Source organism: Ursus americanus, chromosome 10 (assembly GCF_024610735.1).
Source record: "Ursus americanus isolate L20-20 chromosome 10, mUrsAme1.1.p, whole genome shotgun sequence".
Classification (NCBI taxonomy): domain Eukaryota; kingdom Metazoa; phylum Chordata; class Mammalia; order Carnivora; family Ursidae; genus Ursus; species Ursus americanus.
Window position 1 is genome coordinate 9,990,260 of NC_142136.1, and position 23,067 is coordinate 10,013,326.

Sequence of the window (23,067 nt, forward strand, 5' to 3'; positions counted from 1 at the left end):
CCGTCACACTTGGAGTTCTCAGCACGCGTGAATGTGTGAGGTGATAATCGAATGTCTGGAGTTAAAGGTCGCCTTCCGAGTTGCAAGTGTTGAGTAAAAGCAGAGGTTAATGAGAGAGTGGGTAGTGTCTCTGAAGAATTTCGTCACCTTCTCTGCCTAACGAAGCTGACGAGAACTTGAGGGAACATCTAGTACAGGGACCCTCGAGTAGACAGTGCAGCAGCCAGAAGGTGGAACGGCATGTTCACGGGGCTTGGAAGCTCGGCCAGACCACAGAGAGTAGGCTCCCCTTCAGTACCGAGCTCCCGGCAAGGCCAAAGGAGGGGAATGAACTGTTCCCCTCGCACTGATTGTCTTTCCCTTGACCGGATAAAGATCATCTGCCCGGGCTCCCTGCCCTTTCCCATCTTCTCCGTCTCATCTGCTCTGCAGGCTACACGTCCAGCCTGCTCCGATTTCTTCCTGCATTTCCATTTCTGTTCACTTCCCCCATCAATTTACAGGCATTGAAACATCTCTCTTACCTCCATTTCAAATTAGAATGTGCTCGTTGTACCATGAAGGCTTTTTCTGTTCTGGCTCTAACTGCCGGGCAACTGTTCTTTCCTGGATCTGCCCGCTGGCTACTTGAGCCTCCTCGGCGTCTTTCTGCTCCTCCGAGATGTCCAGCCAGTTCACGTTGCTTCTCTGCCCGGAGGCCTTTCCCAGCCTCTGATGAGTCAGGCCCTCCTGACCCATTAAAGGCTGGCTCAGATGTCAGCCCACCCCTGTCGGCCTCTGAAAGGGTTCCTCATTTGAGCCTTTCCACCACACACAGAACGAACGTCTTCTCTTTGCACTTACCCTGTTTTACAGTTGTATGTGAGTAAAAATGTATATTGCATGTAAGTATAAATGGATGTTACGCATATCAGACCGCTAAGTAAGGATGAGTCAGAAACGTGTTTAACAGAAACGTGTGGCCCCAAAGCCCCACAGAATTTCTTACACATAGTAGGTCTGCCATTCGTGGTTAGAAAATTGAACAGGGTGGAGAAGAAAGCATCCGCTAACTTTTTCTTAGGGTCTGCCACATATCAGGCTTTCTGAGAACCTCTGAGGAAGGTACCATTATAGATGTAGCCTTGGAAGCACGAACTAAAATGATTAATGCTGAATTATGATTCTTTCTTTAAATTCAAAATAGGTTTGTTGTGGAAGAACCCATCTTTTGAAGTTCTTTTGTGTAATTAGATCCTTTGTGTTGGAGATCCAGATGGGGCTAAATTTGCACACTGGTATTTATTGAAGGGCTTCCAAATTGCATGAAAAGTACATCAACCCTTAAAATGAATTGAGTCATCAGTGACTTACATGATATAGAATTAGTGGCATTATGTCTTCATGCAAATATTATAACTGTCAGATTAATATTATAACCCATTCACCAGCCTACAAGCGTCTGAGTCTCCTCACAGTTCTGACTATCTTCGATTTTTCATCATGGGTGCTTGCTAGCTTGCAGAGCTGAGAAGACATCTACCATGAAACTGTGACATCTTTTTCTGGGGTGGGGGGGTGGAGTGTAATATTAAAGGATTAACATGACTGCAGATATATCCAGCATCGTCAATAAATAACACATTTAAATAATGTTTAAGAATGCGTACTAATTAATTAACTAGTAATGTTCATTGTGTGGGCGTAGCATGCAGAGGCAATGAATATTTTATAGCCTAAGTGTTAGTTTTTATAATAAAGTATATGTGAGTGATCGTATTTCCTACACACACACACACACGTACATGCACACACATGTGCGTATACATGTTTATCTCTTTATTTTTACATCTTTATGTTGAAGTTGAGGAAGATCTCTAAACAACATGTGCACTCCTAGAATTGCACAGAAACTGACTTTTTGGAATTTTGGAAAAGCTACCAGGGCTAAATTTGTACAAAAGTTTCTTTAAATAGAGAGGAAAGTCCATTTATTATCTTTTGAACATGTAGGATGAGGTCAGATTTTAAAATATATTTTTTTATATAAGAATGTTACATATAAGATACAAATGGAAAGAAAACCCAACACATGGAAGTGCTGTGTACCAAGTCATTTTTAAAAACATTGGCAGTCCCGGAGGACAGGCCCCTGTGCTAGCTACCAGGGAAGTTACGGTAAGTAAAATATAAGTCTCCAATTCCAGGTGCTCATAGTATATAAAAAGTATAAAAGTGATAGGACATCACGTTTCTACGTGAGTAAGGTACTGACCCATGTTTTAATGGGATCGGAATCTCCTTATGTTGAGGCCCGATGCCTTGGAAAGGTCAGAGGCACTGAGGTAGCCAGCCCGGTTCACAACAAGCCCTTGGCTCTCGTTAACTGCAGGAGCACAGACAAGTCTCTTAACCTTTCTGTCTTCATGTGTGCATGTGGAAATTAGGCTGCTTTCAGAATGAAATGATGTAAAATATGTGAAAATATTTCGCACATTGTATGCACTTAACAGACATGAGTTTCCTACTCTCTCTTCTCTGTGCCAGTGAAATATTGTAATCAAGAGATCCTATTTTCCAATAGTGTGGTTTATAATAACACAAGTTTAAGATCTCACGTTACGGTGTCTGCTGATAACTTTGGACCGTTTTTGCAGTGGGTTCACTCTTTGCTGCGTATCTGTGCCATCATCAGCGTCATTTCCGTCTGCATGAACACGCCCATGACGTTCGAACACTACCCCCCTCTTCAGTATGTGACTTTTACGCTGGATACTTTGCTGATGTTTCTCTACACGGCAGAGATGATAGCAAAAATGCACATCCGGGGTATTGTCAAGGTGAGTGTTGTAGAATCAAAATGCATTGAAAATCTAAGTCAGTTTAATAATATTTTCAGATTAATTTCAATCAAACAAAACATCTCCTTATCCACACTGAAGTTTTTACAACTAGGGCATAAGTCCAGAGATTGGTGAAAATATGATGCATAAGAATATTTAAAAAGTGAAATAAATTGTGTAAGACGCAAAGCCTTGGGATATCCAGGAAGGAGAGAGACAGTCCGACTGGCGGCTTGATGGCCGGAGTGGGGTTGATTATGCCCCCTATGGGTGAGCCCATGGCCTGGCACAGCGACTAGCCCAAGGGTGGCGCCTGTGGATTTATGGGATGCCGAATAAATGTTACATGATGACGTTACCATGTGACGACATTGGGGGTGTCATTAACCAGAAGTGTTCTGAAGATATAAAGGGGTGAAAAGAAAGGGCATGAGGCCGAAAGCAGGAGTCTGAGAAAAGGAAAGTGTGGCATGCTAGTGGCTCCATTGGGAGACAAGAAATAAATAAAAGAACAAGGAAAAGAAGGAAAAACCAAAAGAAGAAAAGAGAATATTCCTGCTATATATTACTAACCTTCACACAGAGGATAAAAGTAGGTACTGATGACACTGTCTCTCTGAAGTGTTTGAAATTGTGCTATTTAGGGAGCCCATGGTATAAGGAAATAGCAGAAGGGACCTAAGGGTTTCAAATGACAGATTTGACTCAAACCTTAGCTCTTTCCTTTACCGGCTGTATCAGCATCTCCAGTTACATAATTTTGGTGGAAAAGGCCTTATTTTGTACTAGGATTTTAAGAATCTAATGAGATGATGCATAACATGAAATTACTTATGGGTCAGTGCATCTCTTTATACATAATTCATTGTGTATTCTCCTTAAAAGAGAGGGGTCACAGTCAGCGCCTTACTCTTTTTCATTTTTAACCTTTTGAAAACCTTTTTGTGGAAAATTTTAAGTTTACACAAAAGTAGAGATTATAGTTGTCATGAATCCCTATAACTCAATATCAACAGTTATCAATATTTGGCCAGTTCTTTTCCTTTTAAAGCAAATCTGAGAAATCAGGTCATTTCAGAAGTAACTCCTTATGCATTACTGGCTGAGAAACTTTCTTTTTAATATAACCATAATGCCATGATTGCATCTATCAAAATCAACAATTTTTTAATGTATGCCAGTACCCAAGTCATAGACGTATTTCCCCAATTGTCTCAAACATTTCCTTTTATAATAAGTTAGCTTCTTTGAATCAGGACTCAAACAAGCTTCACAAAGTATATTTGTTCTATTTTTAAGTCTCAATTAAGTCTCTATGCCCCTTAATTCTCAACCCCGCATATCCTGAAAAAAAAAATTGTGTTGTCAATCCATTGGAAAAATGAGTCTTGTAGAACATTCTGCACTCTAAATATGGCTAATTGCTTCCTGGTGGTTCCCTTTTTAGTTTCTATATACTCCATATTCCCTAAGCCATTTCGACTTTGACCAGCGATGTACACAGGTGCCTCTTTCCCCAAGTGGTCGCCACAAAATAGCTTGTAAAACTTTTGGATATTTGCCAATCTGATGAGTGAGAAATGGTAACTCAGTGTAGTTTTAATTTGAATTTCCCTTTTGAGAGTGAGGTTGAGCCTGATTGTATACAAAGGCCATTTTCAAGTTATAATTTTTCATTCAAGTTTTGGGTACTGTGTTGGGAATATTAGAGCTTTGTGGTGTAAATTACATTTATTTTCTACCTGTTTATCATTATCTTCACTCATGGTTATTCAGGCCATACACACCTCTTTCTATTCCAAATCCTAGGCTGTCTTTCCATTCTATCAAGTCCACACTTGTGTCTTACGGGAGTGGTTTATACGTCTCCTTATATGCATTTTGCACGTTGTTTTGTTATATTTATGCTTTGGCATGTTTTGTCATCTTTTCACTCTAACTATGGGATCTTATCTTCTATTAAGTAGTTTAACTTGCTGTTATTCTTTTAAATGAAAGCTGTTGATTTTTATATGTCAATATTATTTCCCGCTACTTTACTAAATTTACTAAATTCTTGTATTGTTGAAATCTTTTGGTATTCCCATGTCATCACAGTATATAAAAATAAAGACAGATTTGTCTTTTTATTTCCAATTCGGATGTTGCTTTCACTTATTTAATTGGGTCAGCTCAATTTTAAATAGTATCAGAGGCAGTGAACATCTTTGTCCAGCCCTGGGCTTATTTAGAACTTCTCTCATGTTTCTTCATTAAATAATTTGAAGGATTAGTGTTTGAAGTATGTATATTTTATCAGGATAAGAGAACAAACATTAATTCCAGCTTTTGACTGTTGTGTCGTGAATAGCTTTTAAATGTTATTGAACGATTATTTTTCTTTTTAGCTCTTGTAATGGGGTAGATTTCCTAATATTGAACCATCCTTACATTCCTGTAAAAAACTGAGTGGGTTCATGACACAGTTTTCTTTTGGTTTAATGTGCTATTTGATGATATTTGCTATTAAATTCCTCATTTTAATTTTGTCTAATCTTTGTCAGGTTTTGATATTAGATTTTCCATGTGTGTATACTCCTATTCTAAAATAGTCTGAATAAGCTTTAAATTGTTTTAACTTAAAAAGTTTGGTACAAATCTGCTATGAAACCATCTGGTCCTACTGCTTTTTTTTGGTTGGACTCCTTTCTGTTTATGTTTCTTCTATGGAAAGTGTTCTGTTCAGACTTGCTTGGTCTATGGGATCTGTTTGGTGAAGTATGCTTTCTTAGGAAATTATCCACTATTCAGTTTGTTTAATTTATTAACAGAAGATTGCATACAATAATTTTAATTTTTTCTGATTTATATGTCCTCTGAATTTTGAATTTTTTGTTAGATTTTGGCTGGGTTGGCTAGTATTGTTTATTATAATATTTTGTTTTTCATTTTGTTTTTTCTTTTTTAAGATTGTATTCATTTATTTGAGAGAGAGACAGAGAGAGAGAGCATGAGTGTGTGGGGGGATGATAGGACAGAAGGAGAGTGACAAGCTCGATCCTAGGACCCTGAGATCATGACCTGAGCTGAAGGTCAGGTCGAAGCTCAGACACTTCACTGACTGAGCCACCCAGGTGCCCCTCATTTTGTTTTAGATTAGACAGTTGGTTTACTTATCTTGTTGATTTTTAAAAAGAACTAGTTTATTCATTCATTCTAACTCATTAATTTTTGCTTTTACCTTTCTTTTTTTTTCTTTCTTTATTTGGCTTACTTTTTTGGGTCTATTTCTAGATTTTTGAAGGTGTTTCACATTTTTATTACTTGAGATTCTTAAATATGTTATGTCATTGCTTCTGGTATAAGTGTGGCTGTGAGAAGGTTTTTTCCTTCTTTGTGATTTGATCTTTCTCTTAAATACTGAGAGTCTTTCCCTTTATTTGAACTCAGTAGAGCTATGAGAATGTGTCTTTTGTTGACTGTTAAGGGAATAGGTACATCACAGGATATTTATTTTATTCCATTCTGTCTTCAGGATTTCTTTTATATTCCAGTTACACCAGATCATGTTTTGGTTACTAATTTCCATCATTTTCTTTATGTGTTGTTGTTTTTTTTCATTTTTATCTTTTCTGTGTTCTGTCTCCCTTTCTGTACTCCCCATGCTGTCTATTCAATCTTGTGTTCCTTTGAGTTTACTTCTCTTTCTAAATTGATTTTTTTTCATTTCTTTCTAATTCTGATTATTTCCTGAATGCTTTTCTGTCTTTTTTCACTGTCTCCTATTATTTAGACCTGATTTCTGTGCTTCCTTGTTTCCAGTTTTGGGGTACTTTTGTAGCACCTATTTTTTTTTTATTTCTTTTGATCACTTAGTTATATTCTACTACAGTTTTTATCTGCTTTGTATGTTTATTCTTTGTGTGTCTTATATTTTTATACATTTTTTCATTCATTTATAATGTATATGGACTTGATCATGTATTTATAATATAATCATAAATACACTTAGAATATATTTATAAGGACTTGGTCATAATCCTTTTGTTCTGTTATCTTTCCTGCTATTGCTCATTTGAAATTGGAGTTTCTCCTGCTTAATGGGTAGAGTAGCTTCCATATATTATCAGTTTGAGGGTTCCTTCCACTCTTTACCATGAAGTATAAAATGTATAGCTTCTCTGTATAGTGACTATCCCAGGTCTGAGCTCTGCCTCTTCTGGGCTGCTAGTCCTCTTATCTAATCCTTGCTGTCCTTTGTCCCTCATGTCCCTTCCCTAGCCAATTGGATTCTACTCCAGGAGTTTTCTTTAGCTTGGGTCTCTGGTCTCCCAGAAAGGCGTTTTTATTAAGTCCACTTGGGAGATTAGGATGTTCTGTTACCTCTGATCTTTCTTTAGCCTTTGATGGGCATTTTGTCTTTGTAACTTATTTTTGTTTTGTTCTTTTGTTTCGCATTCACCTGCCATTGATAAACTGCTGTGTTGCATTTCTAGGAATTTTGCCATTTATTCCTAGGTTCACTTTATGAGACTTCCACTAAATGTTTCACTAGTATTTGTTAGTGGTTTTGGTGCTATGAAATTCTTGAATCAGCAGAACTTCCCTGCACGTGTCCCTCTACAGCCTCCCCAAGCTGGGGTCTTGAGTAGGTGTTGATATTGTCAATAGTTTGGCCTTTATTTTGGAATACATTGTCAGTTAATTTTATTCAAGACTATGTCGATGGATATGTTTTTCTGTGTTATCTCACTTGCTTTATTTTCTTAGGAAATTTGGGAGATTAGAAAAAACTACCATAATGATCTTACCCAAATTGAAGTCAACTGCTTAACCTTTGTAGTAGTTTATTTAGCGTTTACTTTGTGTTAGACACAACTGCCTACTGTATGGCAAAAGAAACAAATTCTGACTGTCTTTTTTTTTTTTTTTTTAAGTAAGTGGTGGGAGGTGTCCTAAGTATAATGAGTGAATGAGACACTAGAAGATCAAGCTTAAAACCAATACTCCAGGGAGCTCTGCACTCAGGGCAGCAATGACCTCAGCTCAGGTCACACCTGGGAAAGGTCTGGTCCACACACCATCACTGCTGACATTCTGAACATTGCCCCAGGTTCTCTCTTTGTCCTCCGAAGTCAATGTTCACGGTTCTGAGAGTGAATACCAGATGGGGCAGGTTACATTAGGATCTGGAGAAGTCATGGGGGAAATGCAGTTTGATGCACCTGATGGTGAAGAGATAAAGGACAGGAGTGAGGCTGGAAGCTTGTCTACAGATGCATTCTATTAATTCTCCAAGGACACCTCTCAAAGAGTTTGTTTTTGCTTGGCTTCTCTCCTTTGATTTCATTGTCATAGTGGCCTTTAAAGAAATAAACTCAGAAGAGCTCACAAGTACTTTGGAGTTTGTATTAGTTTCCTACTTCTTGCATAACTAACGACAACAAACTTGGTGGCTTAAAACAACAGAAATGTATTGTCTCACAGTTCTGGAGGCCACAAGTCCAAAACCAGAATGTCGGCAGGACCATGATCTTTCTGAAGATTCTAGGGGAAACACCCTCCTTGCTCTTCCTCACTTTGGGTGGCCCTGGGTGGTTTTTGACATTCCTTAGCTTGTAGCTGCGTTGCTCCGGTCTCTGCTCCCGTCTTCATGTGGACTTCTTCCTTCCATGTGCCTCTGTGTGTCCTTTCCTCTTTTTTTTAAGACATTAGTCATTGGATTTAGGGCTCATCCTAATTCGGTATGACCTCATCTTAATTAATTACATCATTGAAAGAACTTACTTCCACATAAGGTCACATTCTGAGGTTTTGAGTGGGCATGGATTTTGGGGGCACACTGTTGAACTCCCTGCAGCATTAGTTTCAGCTAGCCACTGGACCAGCCAGCTGCTATTGTCAGATCTTGTAAGAAGCTTTGAAAAAAGCTTTCTGAAGTTTGTGCGGTAACTCACAGAAAAATGGGGTAGAAATACAAAAGAGGAATTCAGTTCAGTAAAGGAGTTGAACTTGAAAGGAATCATCAAAGCCACAGCAATCTTAATGCATTTATTAAGAAACCAGTTAGCTCAGAGAATCATCAAGAGCCTATTGTGGGTACAGTAAGCATGGACCAATAATACATCTATAATATGCGATCCACAGCCCATTAGCAAAAGTTGTTGGCTTATGGGAGCAGTGAGCACCTGCCATGCCTCACCCAGTGGATGTCAATGTGATCTGAAGATCATCTGGGTCTTTCACAGAGTTGCTAGGCCAGATACTCTGAGCTTAGGTTTGGGTATGTTGAGGTCCCCAAAGTTGGTAGCAAAACCAGGAGGTCAACTTGGGGGGAAAGTGGTCTTGCAAGGGCGCTAGAGGTATCCTTTATGCCACTGTAACTTCACTCCCAGTACAGCCTATCCCTGTTTTGAATTCTGTGATTCCCCAGAGGGCCTTGGATGACCCTGGCGCTCGCGTATGTTGGTCATTCAGGCAATGGCAATCTCTGAATTTTCTTTGGGATTAAAATCACCATGTGCTGATTTCTTTGAGATTCCAACTTGGAGGAACAAAAGCATGACGTTTTCTAGAATAAAAGTTTTGTTTCTGAAGTTATTTAATAAATTAAGACTTGGCTTCCACATTGATGAAGATGACAGTTATCATCGCAATGTCACAGTCTAATGATAAAAAGAACAGAGGTGGACTTAATATATTCATGCCAAGTGAACTGAGCACCAAATGAACAGAGGTTTTAATAGTTCAAATATTAAAAGTCAAAGCAATCATTAGATAAGAAAATATTTGATTTATGACCAGGTTGTTTTCGAAACCCTTTTAGTGAGTCATGCCCAGTATTTTCTGACTTCCTTCAATATTTGGATGATGAGCTGTTGACTAAAACTAAAAGTGTTGCTTTAATTTTCAATCTGTAAGAATTGAAAATGGAAAATGAACATCAAATACAGTCTTTCTGTTTTTCATTTAGGAATAGTGGATTAAACACAAATATAATGCAGATTTTAGTAATACTGCCTTGCTAACATTATCTGGAAGTAACCATTACAGCCCCATATCTCATTAAAACTGGTATTCAGTGTTTAAATGCTAGCTGAGATTTGGGTTAAATATGGTTAAATAGGGAGTCTGATTATCTTGAACCAAGCTTTACATTTAACATCTCACTGAATTTTCACCCTCGAGGTCCCCACTGTCCAAAGTCATGACTTTATTCTCATTTTTGTAACATACATTTCTGCAAACATGCATGTTATAACAGATGCAGGCTAAAGAGTATGTTGGATTTGAGGTTACATTCTTGTATTTAAATTTTAACTTACTTTCCTTTGGATATGTACTTAAAAGTGGGATTTTAAATTATAAGGTAGTTCTGTTTTTAATTTTTTCAGGAACCTCCGTAATGTTTTTTATAATTGCTGCACCAATTTCCATTCCCTGCAACAGTGCACAAAGGTTCCCTTTTCTCCACATCCTCAACGACACTTGTTATCTGTTGTCTTTTGGTTAAATCCTAACATGTGTGAAGTGATATCTTATTGTGGTTTTGATTTTCATTTTCCTGATTGTTAGTGAAGTGGAGGACCTTTTCATATACCTGTTGGCCATCTGTATATCTTTTTTAGCGAAATGTCTATTCAGGTTTAAAAAATCAGGTTATTTGCTTGTTTGTTTTTGCTGTTGAGTTGTAAACATATGTCAACAACTGAGTTGTATGCCTTAAATATGTACAATTTACAACTTTGGATTATATACTAAAGCTGGAAACAAATCTTAAACTTTTCATAGAGACTTAAGTTTTAGGAGCACCTGGGTGGCTCAGTTGGTTAAGCAACTACCTTTGGCTCAGGTTATGATCCCAGGGTCTTGGGATCGAGTCCCACATCGGGCTCCTTGCTTGGCAGGGAACCTGCTTCTCCCTCTCTCTCTACCTGCTACTCTGCCTGCTTGTGCTTTCTCTTTCTGTCAAATAAATAAATAAAGACTCAGTTTTAGCAAAATATTACCTGTTACAATTCATTTTTGTTGATAATTTAAATTCTATTGACTCCATATTTTTGTAGTTATGAATTTCTTTGGTTTACAGTTGCATGAGAAAAACGTAGGTGTTTAAGTTACTCCATAATAAAATACATCGGCCTGTATAGGGGCTGTATGATCATTTTTTTAGAGGACCTCAAGTTACTCAAGTTTGAATTACTATGCTCTCATCAGTTAACCCTATTATATATTTTTAAGCTTTTAGTAAGCACCTGTCTTCCAAAAAGCTTATTTTTTCATAAAATATTTCCATACTTTTTCTACCTTAATTCATTTCCCAATGGCACTACAGTTACCTCTCACTCAATTTTTTAGTGTCTTTATGCAGAAAATTTGCAAATATGTGCTGTGTTTGTTCACGTATAGGACTTATGCTCGTGTTTTCCCACACATATATAGGGTCATCATGACTATATAGGTGCATATCATGTTCTCTTTCAAGCATCAGGTTACACTTGTCTTTTTTTTTTTTTTTAAGATTTTTTTACTTATTTATTCGACAGAGATAGATACAGCCAGCGAGAGAGGGAACACAAGCAGGGGGAGTGGGAGAGGAAGAAGCAGGCTCATAGCGGAGGAGCCTGATGTGGGGCTCGATCCCATAATGCCGGGATCACGCCCTGAGCCGAAGGCAGACGCCCAACCGCTGTGCCACCCAGGCGCCCCAGGTTACACTTTTCTTAATAAGCTTTCACATTGTAACAGAGCTGTACACATATTTTGGTTGGAAATCCTATTATATGCAATGATTTCCAACCAACATATTTCTGAGGAGCAGTCAGACTTCGTTATTCATGAGTAACACCAGTATGTCATATGACTTCTGTTGGAAGACTGTGTGTGTCAGTGAACACGGATGTCAGAGATTTGGGCAATGCTGGTCTTTTATTTTTGAAAGAGTGTTTTCCATGCATAAAACTGTGTTGATCCATATGAAAGGTTTATAGAAGCAAATCAGTGTATTGTTGCTCATCAGCATATGCAAAGCTCTAAAATTATACCTGGCCTGGTTTAGCAAAGTTATGGTACATCTGAAATCATACCTAATGCTTAAGGTAAGGTGATCTAATAATACCTAGTTTATAGAAGTATCTACAACAAACCAAACCGAGAAACCTTGTTTTTTCAAGACAAAAGTACTGCAGCTGTGGCTTTCTAGTATTGCCCACTACTTTTATTGACCTAGTGTTTTGCCTAATGTATTAAACTATTAATTAAATTAATAAATTAAATATAAATTTAAGATGCTAAAATTTTAAGATACTTAAGATATAAGTATAATATAAATATAAGAGAGAGTTATGTTCTCAAACCCAAGTACAGTTTCCAAGTTTGCCTTTAAGCATTCAGCAAACACTGATTGGAACCCTTATTATATTGAGCTCACTGCCCTAGGAGAAGAGGCAAGGAGCAGAGCCCCTGTCCTCAGAGAACGTCTGGGCCATTTTGTGGATTAGACTTGTAAGGCACGTACAAGCATGCCTCATTTTCTGCATCTGATCTGTTCCTGCAAATATATTTCAGCATATTTTCAGAAAACTGGAGCCTATATTCCACCAATTTAAATGATAAAACCAATGAAACATTACAGAAACCCCAACCACCTTCTCCAAATATCGCTAAATCACTCTCTAACACTAGATAACAATCCGCCTGTACATTTCCTTATAATAAACAACATTTAAAACACCTATCACTCAATTATTTGTACTTACTGAATTCAGAAGTGGGTGTTTTGTATGCACCAAACAAAAGTGGGAGCATGTGCTCTTATTTAAATAAACAAAGAAATAATATGTGAAAGGACTATCTGCCATATTTGATTGAATCTATGAGGTCCTCAGCGGTAAGATGAGGCATCACTTTACAGTCCTTAGGAAAGAAAAAGTGCTACTAATTACCCTTGGATTGTAAGATGTAAGATTGTAATTGATGCCTTCATTACAAGATACAACCTAAATTTAGAAATGTTAAACTATGTTGGGGTGGGGTGGGGAGATAGTAAGTCTTAAAATTGTTGAAATAAGATCAAATGACCCTAGTTGGTAGACCCCAGTCTTAGGTCCTGTGAAAAGTTAACCTTCTCAGGGAAGATAGGGAAAAGGAGGATTGTGATGCATTTGACATTTACCTGTTGTTAAGTAGATGACTGATGCCAGCACAAGATTTAGCTCAAAACAACAACAGGTACATGCATTGCACGCTGTACCTTCTTGAAGGATAGATATGTTGCTTCAATGTTTCCACTAACACACAGGCAGATTCATTGTAGTGGTTTTTCTAGTTACATAGTGATTTGGGGGCAAATATTTTTGCAAGTAAAAGTGGCGGATATTTGTATATGAGAATTCAGATTGTGAGAGATAGAGATATACCTTCATTGTTTTGTGAAAATGCTGTAATGGTATTCTGTAAAAGATACGGGGGAGAAAGGGCACAAGAAATAGTGAAAAAGTCTTCTTGGGGATATCAGAGACGTCTTGAAGAAAGAGGGACAGGAAGCCAGTGTCCCGAAGGATGAGTAAATGTGGTCTATGGCAGGAGTGTTGGGGGTTGGAAGTGAAGGGTTTCACAGAGAGAGGAAAGGAATACTCAGAGTCTCAAAGGCCTGGAACAGCTGGTGCTTTGAAGAGCTCTAGGTAGTGAGAAGCAGCAGGTGGGGTGTGCCCAGGAAGCCCCTGTGAAGGTGGCCGGCAGCACGGTGGAGGGCCTTGCATGCCCTGCGAGGAGCTCAGACTTCATTCCGTGCTCAGTGAAGGTGCCCAGGGGGTTCAGACCTGAAAGCAACATGACATGCTTTGTGTTTGAGAAGTTCACTCTGCAGGTGATGTGCTTGGTGCACCACGAGAGAAACCGAGGCAGGACGTCCTTCTGGCAAGAATGGTCTTCAAAAATTTTTGTTAGAGACATGTATTGTCCTAAGGATTTCCCATCTTTTATAATGTTCCCCAATTCTTGAAGGTATCTGCCAATTCATTCCCATTCCCCAATAATTCGTTTCTAATTGCCTCCCCATTAATTCCTATTCCGAGAAGCATTCTAGCTCACCAGATCCCTGGAGGCAAAAGTCAACCATTTGGGTGATAGGTGTTTGTGTTGTTGTAAAGCATCCCATGTATCGCAGACTGCGAAACCTGCAGACAATTCTCAGTTGTCTGTTTGGCATCTGGCAGTAAACCTGGGTAAAGGTAACATGCATGCTCTGAGCCGTGTTGAAGTGATAAATAATAATGCTAAGACACAGTGACAGATGGGCCCTGGGAACTGGGAACAATAAATCATGTGCTTGGGAAACTATACCAGTGCATACCATTTTGGAACTGCAAACTTTGTCCCTATAAATGTCTTCAGATAAATGTGTTTGGTTTCTCTGCTTATTAAATACTTGCATGGCAATTGAAGCGACTCTCTTATACTGCATAATTGATTGGCAGCCTCTGAGTGTTTACCTTTGTAAAAATTGACAGACAGCTCTTGAATAACTCCCCAGCCACCAGCATGCTGATTTCTGCTTATAGCTCCCGCATTCTCTGCTCGCCATTTTTGTTGATGGAGCAAGCAAATTAAAACCTTTCTGTCACATTTGAGGTGTTAAAATTTCTTGAGTACCATGTGTATTAGGCTCTGGTTACGTATTTTGGAAGTAGGGAAAAGGATCAGCTCATTATTTGCAAATATATAACTCAGGTATGAACACAGTAGGATTTTTAAAGGATCCGGACACAGTTCACCAATTATGATTAAAAGGCTTTGACACACTATCAAAAAGAGAATTTGGCAAATGTGTCAGACACAAAATGTATTAGGAGATTATATTTCAAAGTGCTAGGTTCAAAGTCTGTATTTTATTGAAGTTATTTTAGACTTATGAAGCCTTTGTGATTATCAGTAATTATTAACATGATACACATTTCAATTCAGTCATGTTTACAATTACATTATAGTGTACAAATTATATACACCTTGACCCGATTCCTATTTGCATGGCCTGTAGGTTTTGTTTAGTCGAACTGTACGAATCCAGGAAATATCCCAAAGTTATCTCATTAATTTCACCTGTGGTCTTTGATGATCAACCAGGAAAAAAGTCTTAACTTGAAGATACTACCGTAAAAGGTAATAATACATCTTTCTCTCTTTGCCAGAAGTCAAAGAATCATTTCTTTTAAGGAAAAATACTAATTTCACTGAATGAATGTGTGAACGGGTGCATTAATGAGGCATACGAATGGACTTCTTGCTACGTGCATGTAATCTGCAGAAACTCTCTGAGATATTGTACAGATGCTTATCTAATTCATTCAATATCTGCTGTGTATCACACTCTGTGCTAGGTGCTTGAAATTGTCTAGTCTCAAGGTGTTACTAATCTTCAGAGAAGACTCAAATATTTACAGTGGGGATAAACTCTTTTTTAATGCAACACCAGAGGATATGTTTAGAGAAGATCTGAGTGGGAAACCCGATCTTCACAACAGGAACTGATAAACAGGAAGGAGTAAACTATAACTCATTCAACAGCCAGGTGGAAATTATAAAGGACAGTTAAGTTATACAAAATGAACATTTTTTTAATACCCAGGAGCTGAGTTTGCTGCTTGTCGCATTATGTGTGAGCTAAAGCATTCATCAGGGTAGGCTATGGTCAGATCGGAGTCTGGAGAGAAAAGTTGGCACAGACTTGGGAGAATTTTTCAGGAAGACGGGACAGCATGAAGAATAATGAACACGAAGCCTGGGTGGCTCAGTTGGTTAAGCGTCCAGTTCTTGCTTTGGGCTCAGGTTGTGATCTCCAAGTCCTGAGATCAAGCCCCACGTCGGACTCGTGGCTCAGCCTGGAGTCTACTTGTCCCTCTCCCTCTGTTCCTCCCCCTGCTTTCTCCCTCTCTCTGTCTTAAAATCTTTTTTAAAAAAGAATAACGAACACTAAAAAGCAAAACTTAAAAAATAAAGGGGGGGACATCTGAGGGTTACTGGTCTTTGTGTCCCAGCTCACTGTACCACTGCTTATGAAAGGTTTTTATAAATATTAAATGCCTCTTGGGAACATGAGCCAAATAGTAATACATAAAAAGTATGCCCAGTGGCTTATTTCACATGTATTACCAGGAAAGTCAAAAGAAGCCAGTTCTAATTGACCATTATCTACCATCTAGTGTATGGTGGTCTTATTGGCAACAGGTAAATGCCACTATGAATTGCCGGAAAGTCTAAAGCAGAGCACATTCCAAACAATGCCACCAAAATGACTTCCTAATTCAGAAATAGTTTGCTATGTTATGTAGTGGAAGTTTTGCTAAGCCAGTTTTCATAATGTGAGCTCATTTGAGTTAGACTATGTTTGCATACTTTTGTTTTATTTGTGATCCCCACCAAGGCTTCTTTTAAAGTGATTTTAAATAACCCATCCTTTTATATAGTTCAGAAGATACTTTAGGTCATCATGGCAACATCAATTTCCTTAGCAAACATATTTATAAAGTAAATAAGAAACAAAAAGTCACCCAACTCTATTTAGATAGCTTTATATTCTAAATTTGTGGGGCCCCAGTTTTTCAAAATTGATTTTATTTGTGCCAACTTAAAAGCAAAAAAAAAACTTCATAAGTTTTGATAAAGCTAAAATGCTCATCTTTTTAAAAATTTAATTTTGAACATCTATTTAAAAAAATATAGCACATGAACATTAGTCAAAGACTGTATGGTCTAATGTGAATAGCATGTTTCTCTTCCCTTCTTGAATCCTGGCCACTCAGTTTCCCTTCCCGAGAACTATCACTGTTTATTCTCACTTTTACATTTTACGTAATCCTAAATATAATGAGATCTCATCCTGTATCTTATTGAATATAATTTGTTACTAAAGCAAGTTATGAGAAACAGTGGAGGTTCATTGTAGTGACACTATGTATAATAGTTTTTAACGACAAAAAAGAAATGAAACAATACTGTTTGGGGAAAATACCATATAAACTCATCCTATTAGCGGCCTGTGTACCCAGTTGATCCCAGTGATTCTTTTTCTGCTGAACATTTACTTTTAATAGTTCCTATTTTAAAATAGTTCTTTCTTCTTTTTTTTTTTTTTGGTCTGTTTTTATTTTTTTATTTCTTTTTTTTTAAGTCTTTATTTAAATTCCAGTTAGTTAACATACAGTGTAGAATTAGTTTCAGGTGTACAATCTAGTGATTCAGCACTTCCATACAATACCCGGTGCTCATCACAAGTGTCCTCCTGAATCACCATCACCTGTTTCACCCATCTCCCCCTCACCTCTCCTCTGATAACTATCAGTGAGTTCTCCATAGTTAAGAGTCTGTTTCTTGGTTTGCCTTTTTCCCCCCTATTATTGTTTGTTTTGTTTCTTAAATTCCACATATGAGTGAAGTCATGTGGTATTTGTCTTTCTCTCACTGACTTATTTCACTTAGTATAATACTCTCTAGCTCCATCCACATCATTGCAAATGGCAAGATTTCATTCTTTCTTATGGCTGAGTAATATTCCATTTTATATGTACACCACCTCTTCTTTATCCATTTATCAGTCAGTGGACACTTGGGCTCTCTCCATAATTTGGCTATTGTAGATAGTGCTGCTATAAACATCAGGGTGCACGTATCCCTTTGAATTAGTATTTTTGTATACTTTGGGTAAATACTTAGTAGTGCAGTTGCTGGATCATCGGGTGGTGAGGATGTGGAGAAAGGGAAACACTCTTACACTGTTTGTGGGAATGCAAACCAAGGCAGCCACTCAGGAACACAATATGGAGGTTCCTCAAAAAGTTAAAAATAGAACTACTCTAAAATAGCTCTCTGCTGAGTCCCATAAAACTTCAGTTTTTGTTTTGGGAATTCTTCGCATTTTTTTAAAAACAATCACAACTATGCCTAATTCTTAAAATAAAGGTCAAGTGATATTTTTCTCTCTCTTTCTGCCTGACATTCCAGTAAAAAGTACATGTATTTAGTAAAAGTCAATATGATAATACACTTTTATTTTTCTTCGTAATACTAATCAACATGTATTGAATATTTAACATTTTTTAAACTGATAATGCAAATCATGTAAGGGTAGGAGTTTTTGTTTTTCTTTTCACTCCTGTGTCATTACTGCCTTAAACACTGTCTAGATCATAAAGGTATTCTATACATTGAGTGAATGAATGAATGAACAATAAAATTTGAATTTATTGAACAATAAGTATTTACTTGAATTTATTAAACAATAAAGAAACTCAAGGGAATCTTTAAAGTGTAACTCTAGGGACACCTGGGTGGCTTGGTTGGTTGGGTGTCTGCCTTTGGCTCCGGTCATGATCCCAGCATCCTAGGATCAAGTCCCATATCAGGATCCTTGCTCAGCGAGGAGCCTATTTCTCCCTCTGCCTACTGCTCTCCCTGCTTGTGCTCTCTTTCTCTGTCTCTCTCTTTCTGCCAAATAAATAAATAAAAATCTTTAAAGTGTAACTTTAAATAATTTGTATTCCATTGTCTTTTTGGATATCTATTAAAATTAGGCTCAGAGAAAATTCAATTTTATATTGCTCTATTGTCTATATTTAGATTATAATTTATATTTTCAGCTAACTATGCAATATACAAGGCAAATATGATGCTTGTAGTAGAAGATATTTTGTGATTTTTGTGAGGTTTTGAGGACAACGATCATATCCTTAAATTATCTGTTCTGTATGTGATACGTGTGTGTGTGTGCGCGCACGCGTGCGTGCATTCTCAGAACCAGTGGCATCCCGAGGTGCAATTTTTCTCTTCATCAGGTTTCAATCATCATATGATGATCATAACACTTAGCAGGTTCATTGTCCTCCTCGTTACCCAGACCCCAAGCCTCAGGCTTGCTTTCATACCTCTCTGTGACCTTTTCAAATACACGAATTACCAAATTTGGTTGATTCTCTTACCAATGATAAAATTATTTAGGCATTTCAGAACTAGCGTTGTTTTCTCTAAACTCTGAATAGAATTAATCTTCCTATTTTCCCCACCATGTTTACCACTTTATCATACGTTATTCTATCTTACCCATTAGTTGAGTGTGTGCATATCAGTTTTTCTGTGCAAGATTGTTCTGCATGCGTGTGTGTGTGTGTTTCAGGAGGTATTATACATCCTTTTATGTAAATTAGATGATTCCTCAATGTTAACTAAGTTGAATTTATACTTCCCATCTGGGTCAGATAAATTTCATTAAGTGGTTTATCATACTGTTAGTTTTGTGAATAATATAGATTATTTCTCTCAAATCCCCTCCCTCTGGGCCCTTTGAACACCTGCAATTAAACTTCATTCAGCTGCCACTCAGGAAAAAAAAAAAAAAAAAATATATATATATATATATATATATGTAGTCTGAAAACTTCTCAAGGAGTCTTTTTGATAGCCTATTTATTACTAAGGGTAGGTGGTTCTGGAAATTATTTTATTTTCCTAAATATCCTACAACAGATTTCATCCTCTTATTTAAAATCTTGGCTTTCTGTTCCAATTTTTATTTTCTAAGCAGGTTCCATCAGAGCTTGTAATGATAGATGTCACCGAATTCAGAATTGAGTTTCCTGGATTATGATGGAACTAGGGACTTAATGGGGCAGTGCTAAGAAAGCAAAGGCCTTCCTATTTAAGGTTCTAACTCCAATAAGGTTTTCTGTTTTGTTGTTTGAAAGGGAAATTTTTTTTTTCTAAAATTCCAATTTGATAAACATATGCATTCTAATGTCAGAGTAGATTCATTATTAAAAGATGAAAGTAGTGTGTCTTCTTTATCACATACGACTCCAATTAAAGTTAAAGTCAATATATGTTTGATATATTTGATAATGAAGGCGAGTTTCTTCTTCATGTTTAATTTAGCTCAAGGTGAATTCCTGGTTCATTTCCTGCTTATGCTGACCACTATCACTCTTGGTTCTTGTAGGAAGAAAGCTGGTTTAGGACTTAAGCTGCCTACTGAGTGGGATGACCTCTGGTTTCTTAAATGGTAGTATCTGTGTGGCTAAGAGAAAAAATAGTGATGTTTTCTGTTTGTGTGAACTTAAAATTATCCATGCATAGCTCTGTAGTTACTCGTGTCTCATAAATTATTTTATTCGTATAAAATGCCATTTAAAATGCTAAAGGTATTCCTTTTGAAAGTTTCTTCAATTTTGACACAAAAATTATAGATAGCTTATACTGAATTAACACTTGACCCTTCTCTCTACAGATGTTTTTTGAAATTATTAATTTTGCATGATAACTCCATGTGAAATTTATTTTTAGGGGGATAGTTCCTATGTGAAAGATCGCTGGTGTGTTTTTGATGGATTTATGGTCTTCTGCCTTTGGGTTTCGTTGGTTTTACAGGTAATTAAAACTTTTAATTTACATGGTGTATTTTCCAAAATGTGCATTGTTTTGCTTTGAAAATCTAAATAAAAATAGTAATGAATATATGTCAAATGTGATGGTGTAACTCTCTTCAACATCATGTTATTTTAAATGTTTATGATAAAAAAACTAACATTTTAATCATTGTCAGTCCCATCTGTGAATTGTTTCTCAATCAGAAATGAACATCAGGGGCGCCTGGGTGGCACAGCGGTTAAAGCGTCTGCCTTCAGCTCAGGGCGTGATCCCAGCATTATGGGATCGAGCCCCACATCAGGCTCCACCACTGGGAGCCTGCTTCTTCCTCTCCCACTCCCCCTGCTTGTGTTCCCTCTCTCGCTGGCTGTCTCTATTTCTGTCGAATAAATAAATAAAATCTTAAAAAAAAAAAAAAGAAATGAACATCAATACTAAAGCAAATTATTTCTTATTAAAAAGATATAAAAATATATTACTGAAATGAAGGACAGAACATGGGGTAAGATTTCTGTATTTGTAGAATACAATTATTGAATTTAAAAATTAAAATTCCAGTCTTTCATGTGACTGAATCCTCACTAAAGACAGCTGACAAATATAGATACATTGGGATGAACATAAAATACCATATCACAAATAGAAAATGCCTTACTATGAGGAATGGGGAACATATATGTAAAAGGCTAAAGGTGGGACTTTACTGGATAATAAATGCATTTCCATGCATTTATTCAGGCTTCAGTTTTGCATTTAATTCAACTCAAGTTAGTATATCCTTCATTAAAAAATTTAGAATAGAATAAATTCACAGTCCATCCTGTAAAGTCATCTTAATGCTTTTTGATGAGCTCTCCTTATTTTTACAAAGCTTACCTCTCCAACAATCTGATTTCATCCTGCATATTCATGCGTTCTTTTCCATTTAATAGCTATTATATGACTGACAAACGTTTTCTAATTATCATTTTGCCTCTGTTGGTAAATGGTACATTTCCTTTTTGATTTTCTTATAATAATCTTAACTCTTTCTCCATTTCTTTATGTTTTAGCTATTTAAAAAAGTTCCACCAAAGGACATTATTCTTGAGGAAGACAGCATACGTATTCTGTATTCTAAGTTGGCGCTTGTTTTTGTAATAAAAACTGGGCTTCAATGAATTATATGAGAAATGAATAAGAGCAATGGCATTTACATTAGTTCATGTATTCATTTCTCTGAAGATAGCTATAGTTTCAAAATGGACCATTTCAGTGGAAAATAATGCAGGGCGAAGTTGGGAGCGCAGGTTAACTCTTGATACCATCTGTGTTTTTCATAACTACAGGCAAAGCTAAGGGAAGTTCTGAGCTTGTTTCTTGTTACCTCTTAATTCACAGGTATTTGAAATTGCTGATATAGTTGACCAGATGTCACCTTGGGGCATGTTGCGGATCCCACGGCCACTAATTATGATTCGGGCATTCCGGATTTATTTCCGATTTGAGCTACCAAGGACCAGAATTACAAACATTTTAAAGTAAGTACTGCTTTTATGTACGTTAAGGAGAAAAGCTTATGACATTTTTGTAAGTTTTGCCTACTTTTTCCCCCCCAGGCGATCAGGAGAACAAATATGGAGCGTTTCAATTTTCCTACTTTTCTTTCTACTTCTTTACGGAATTTTAGGAGTTCAGATGTTTGGAACATTTACCTATCACTGTGTAGTAAATGACACGAAACCAGGGTAAGTTTATCTACTAACTGCTTTTTAATCGAAGTGATTAGCAAGAAAGTGTCTGCAGTTCTTATGAGAAAACTCTGTCTAAACTGAACCAAAAGTCTTTATGTGTTCTGTTCTGTATTCTGTTTCCTCGAAATTTTCTTGTCTGATTTTTTTAAGACAAGTATTCAAGGCAAGCCAGACTGAAAAATGTAACCCCGTGGGAAAGTAGAATAAGCAAATTCAAAGACTGCATTTGGAGATTTTCCTCAGTGTGACAGAATGAGGAGGGTGCTACCATAATACCATCTGAGTATTTTCATTTCTTATTTAAATAAGATGGAAATGAGAAATGGTGTAACTACTCGGAAAAACCGTTAGGCAGTTTCTTAGAAAGTTTAACAGACACCTACCATATATCCATTCATTCCATTCCAGGTATCTAACCAGGGGAAATGAAAACGTATGTCCATAAAATAGATTTATACCTAGTGACTTTATTTGTAATAGCCCAAACTGCTAACAACCCAAATTTCCACCAACAGGTAACTGAATAAACAAATTGTGGTATATCCATATGATGAATACTGTTTAGCAATAAAAAAAAGTATGAGAAATTGATATATACAACATCTTGGATGAATCTCAGAATAATTATGCTGAGCAAAGGAAGCCAGATGAAAAAGATTACATATTCTGTCATTCCATGCATACAAAATTCTAGAAAATGCAAGCTTATCTGTAACAACAAAAAGGAAATCAGTGACTGCCTGGGGGTAAGGTTGGGGATAAGAGTAAGGGGTTACCAAGTAGCATTAGGAAACCTGTGGGGTTGGGGCACCTGGGTGGCTCAGTCGGTTAAGCATCTGCTTTTCGGCTCAGGTCATGATCTCAGGATCCTAGGATAGAGCCCTGATTGGAGTCAGGCTCCCTGCTTAGGGGGGAGTCTGCTTCTCCCGCTTCCTTTGCCCCTTGTCCCACTTGTTCTCTCTCTCAAATAAATAAAATCTTAAAAGTAAAAAAAGGAAACCTTCGGGGTTGATCAATATGTTCATTATCTTGATTGTGGTTCTGTGCACATGTTAAAATGTATCAAGCTGTACATTTTAACATGTGCAATTTATTATATGTCAAGTATATCTTATGAAAAT

General features: G+C 37.2%; 1 protein-coding gene across 3 annotated transcripts in view; it reads left to right on the forward strand.

Annotated features, from left to right (window-relative positions):
- The window catches only part of NALCN (sodium leak channel, non-selective), a 307,920-nt gene that overhangs the window by 16,792 nt on the left and 268,061 nt on the right, over window positions 1–23,067 (forward strand). For all 3 annotated transcript variants that reach the window (XM_087865000.1, XM_045812791.2, XM_087864999.1), the window contains 4 exons: window positions 2,637–2,819; window positions 20,130–20,213; window positions 21,594–21,733; window positions 21,812–21,940. In XM_087865000.1, coding sequence (XP_087721126.1) covers window positions 2,637–2,819; window positions 20,130–20,213; window positions 21,594–21,733; window positions 21,812–21,940 — 536 coding nt within the window. The remainder of the gene's footprint in view (window positions 1–2,636; window positions 2,820–20,129; window positions 20,214–21,593; window positions 21,734–21,811; window positions 21,941–23,067) is intronic.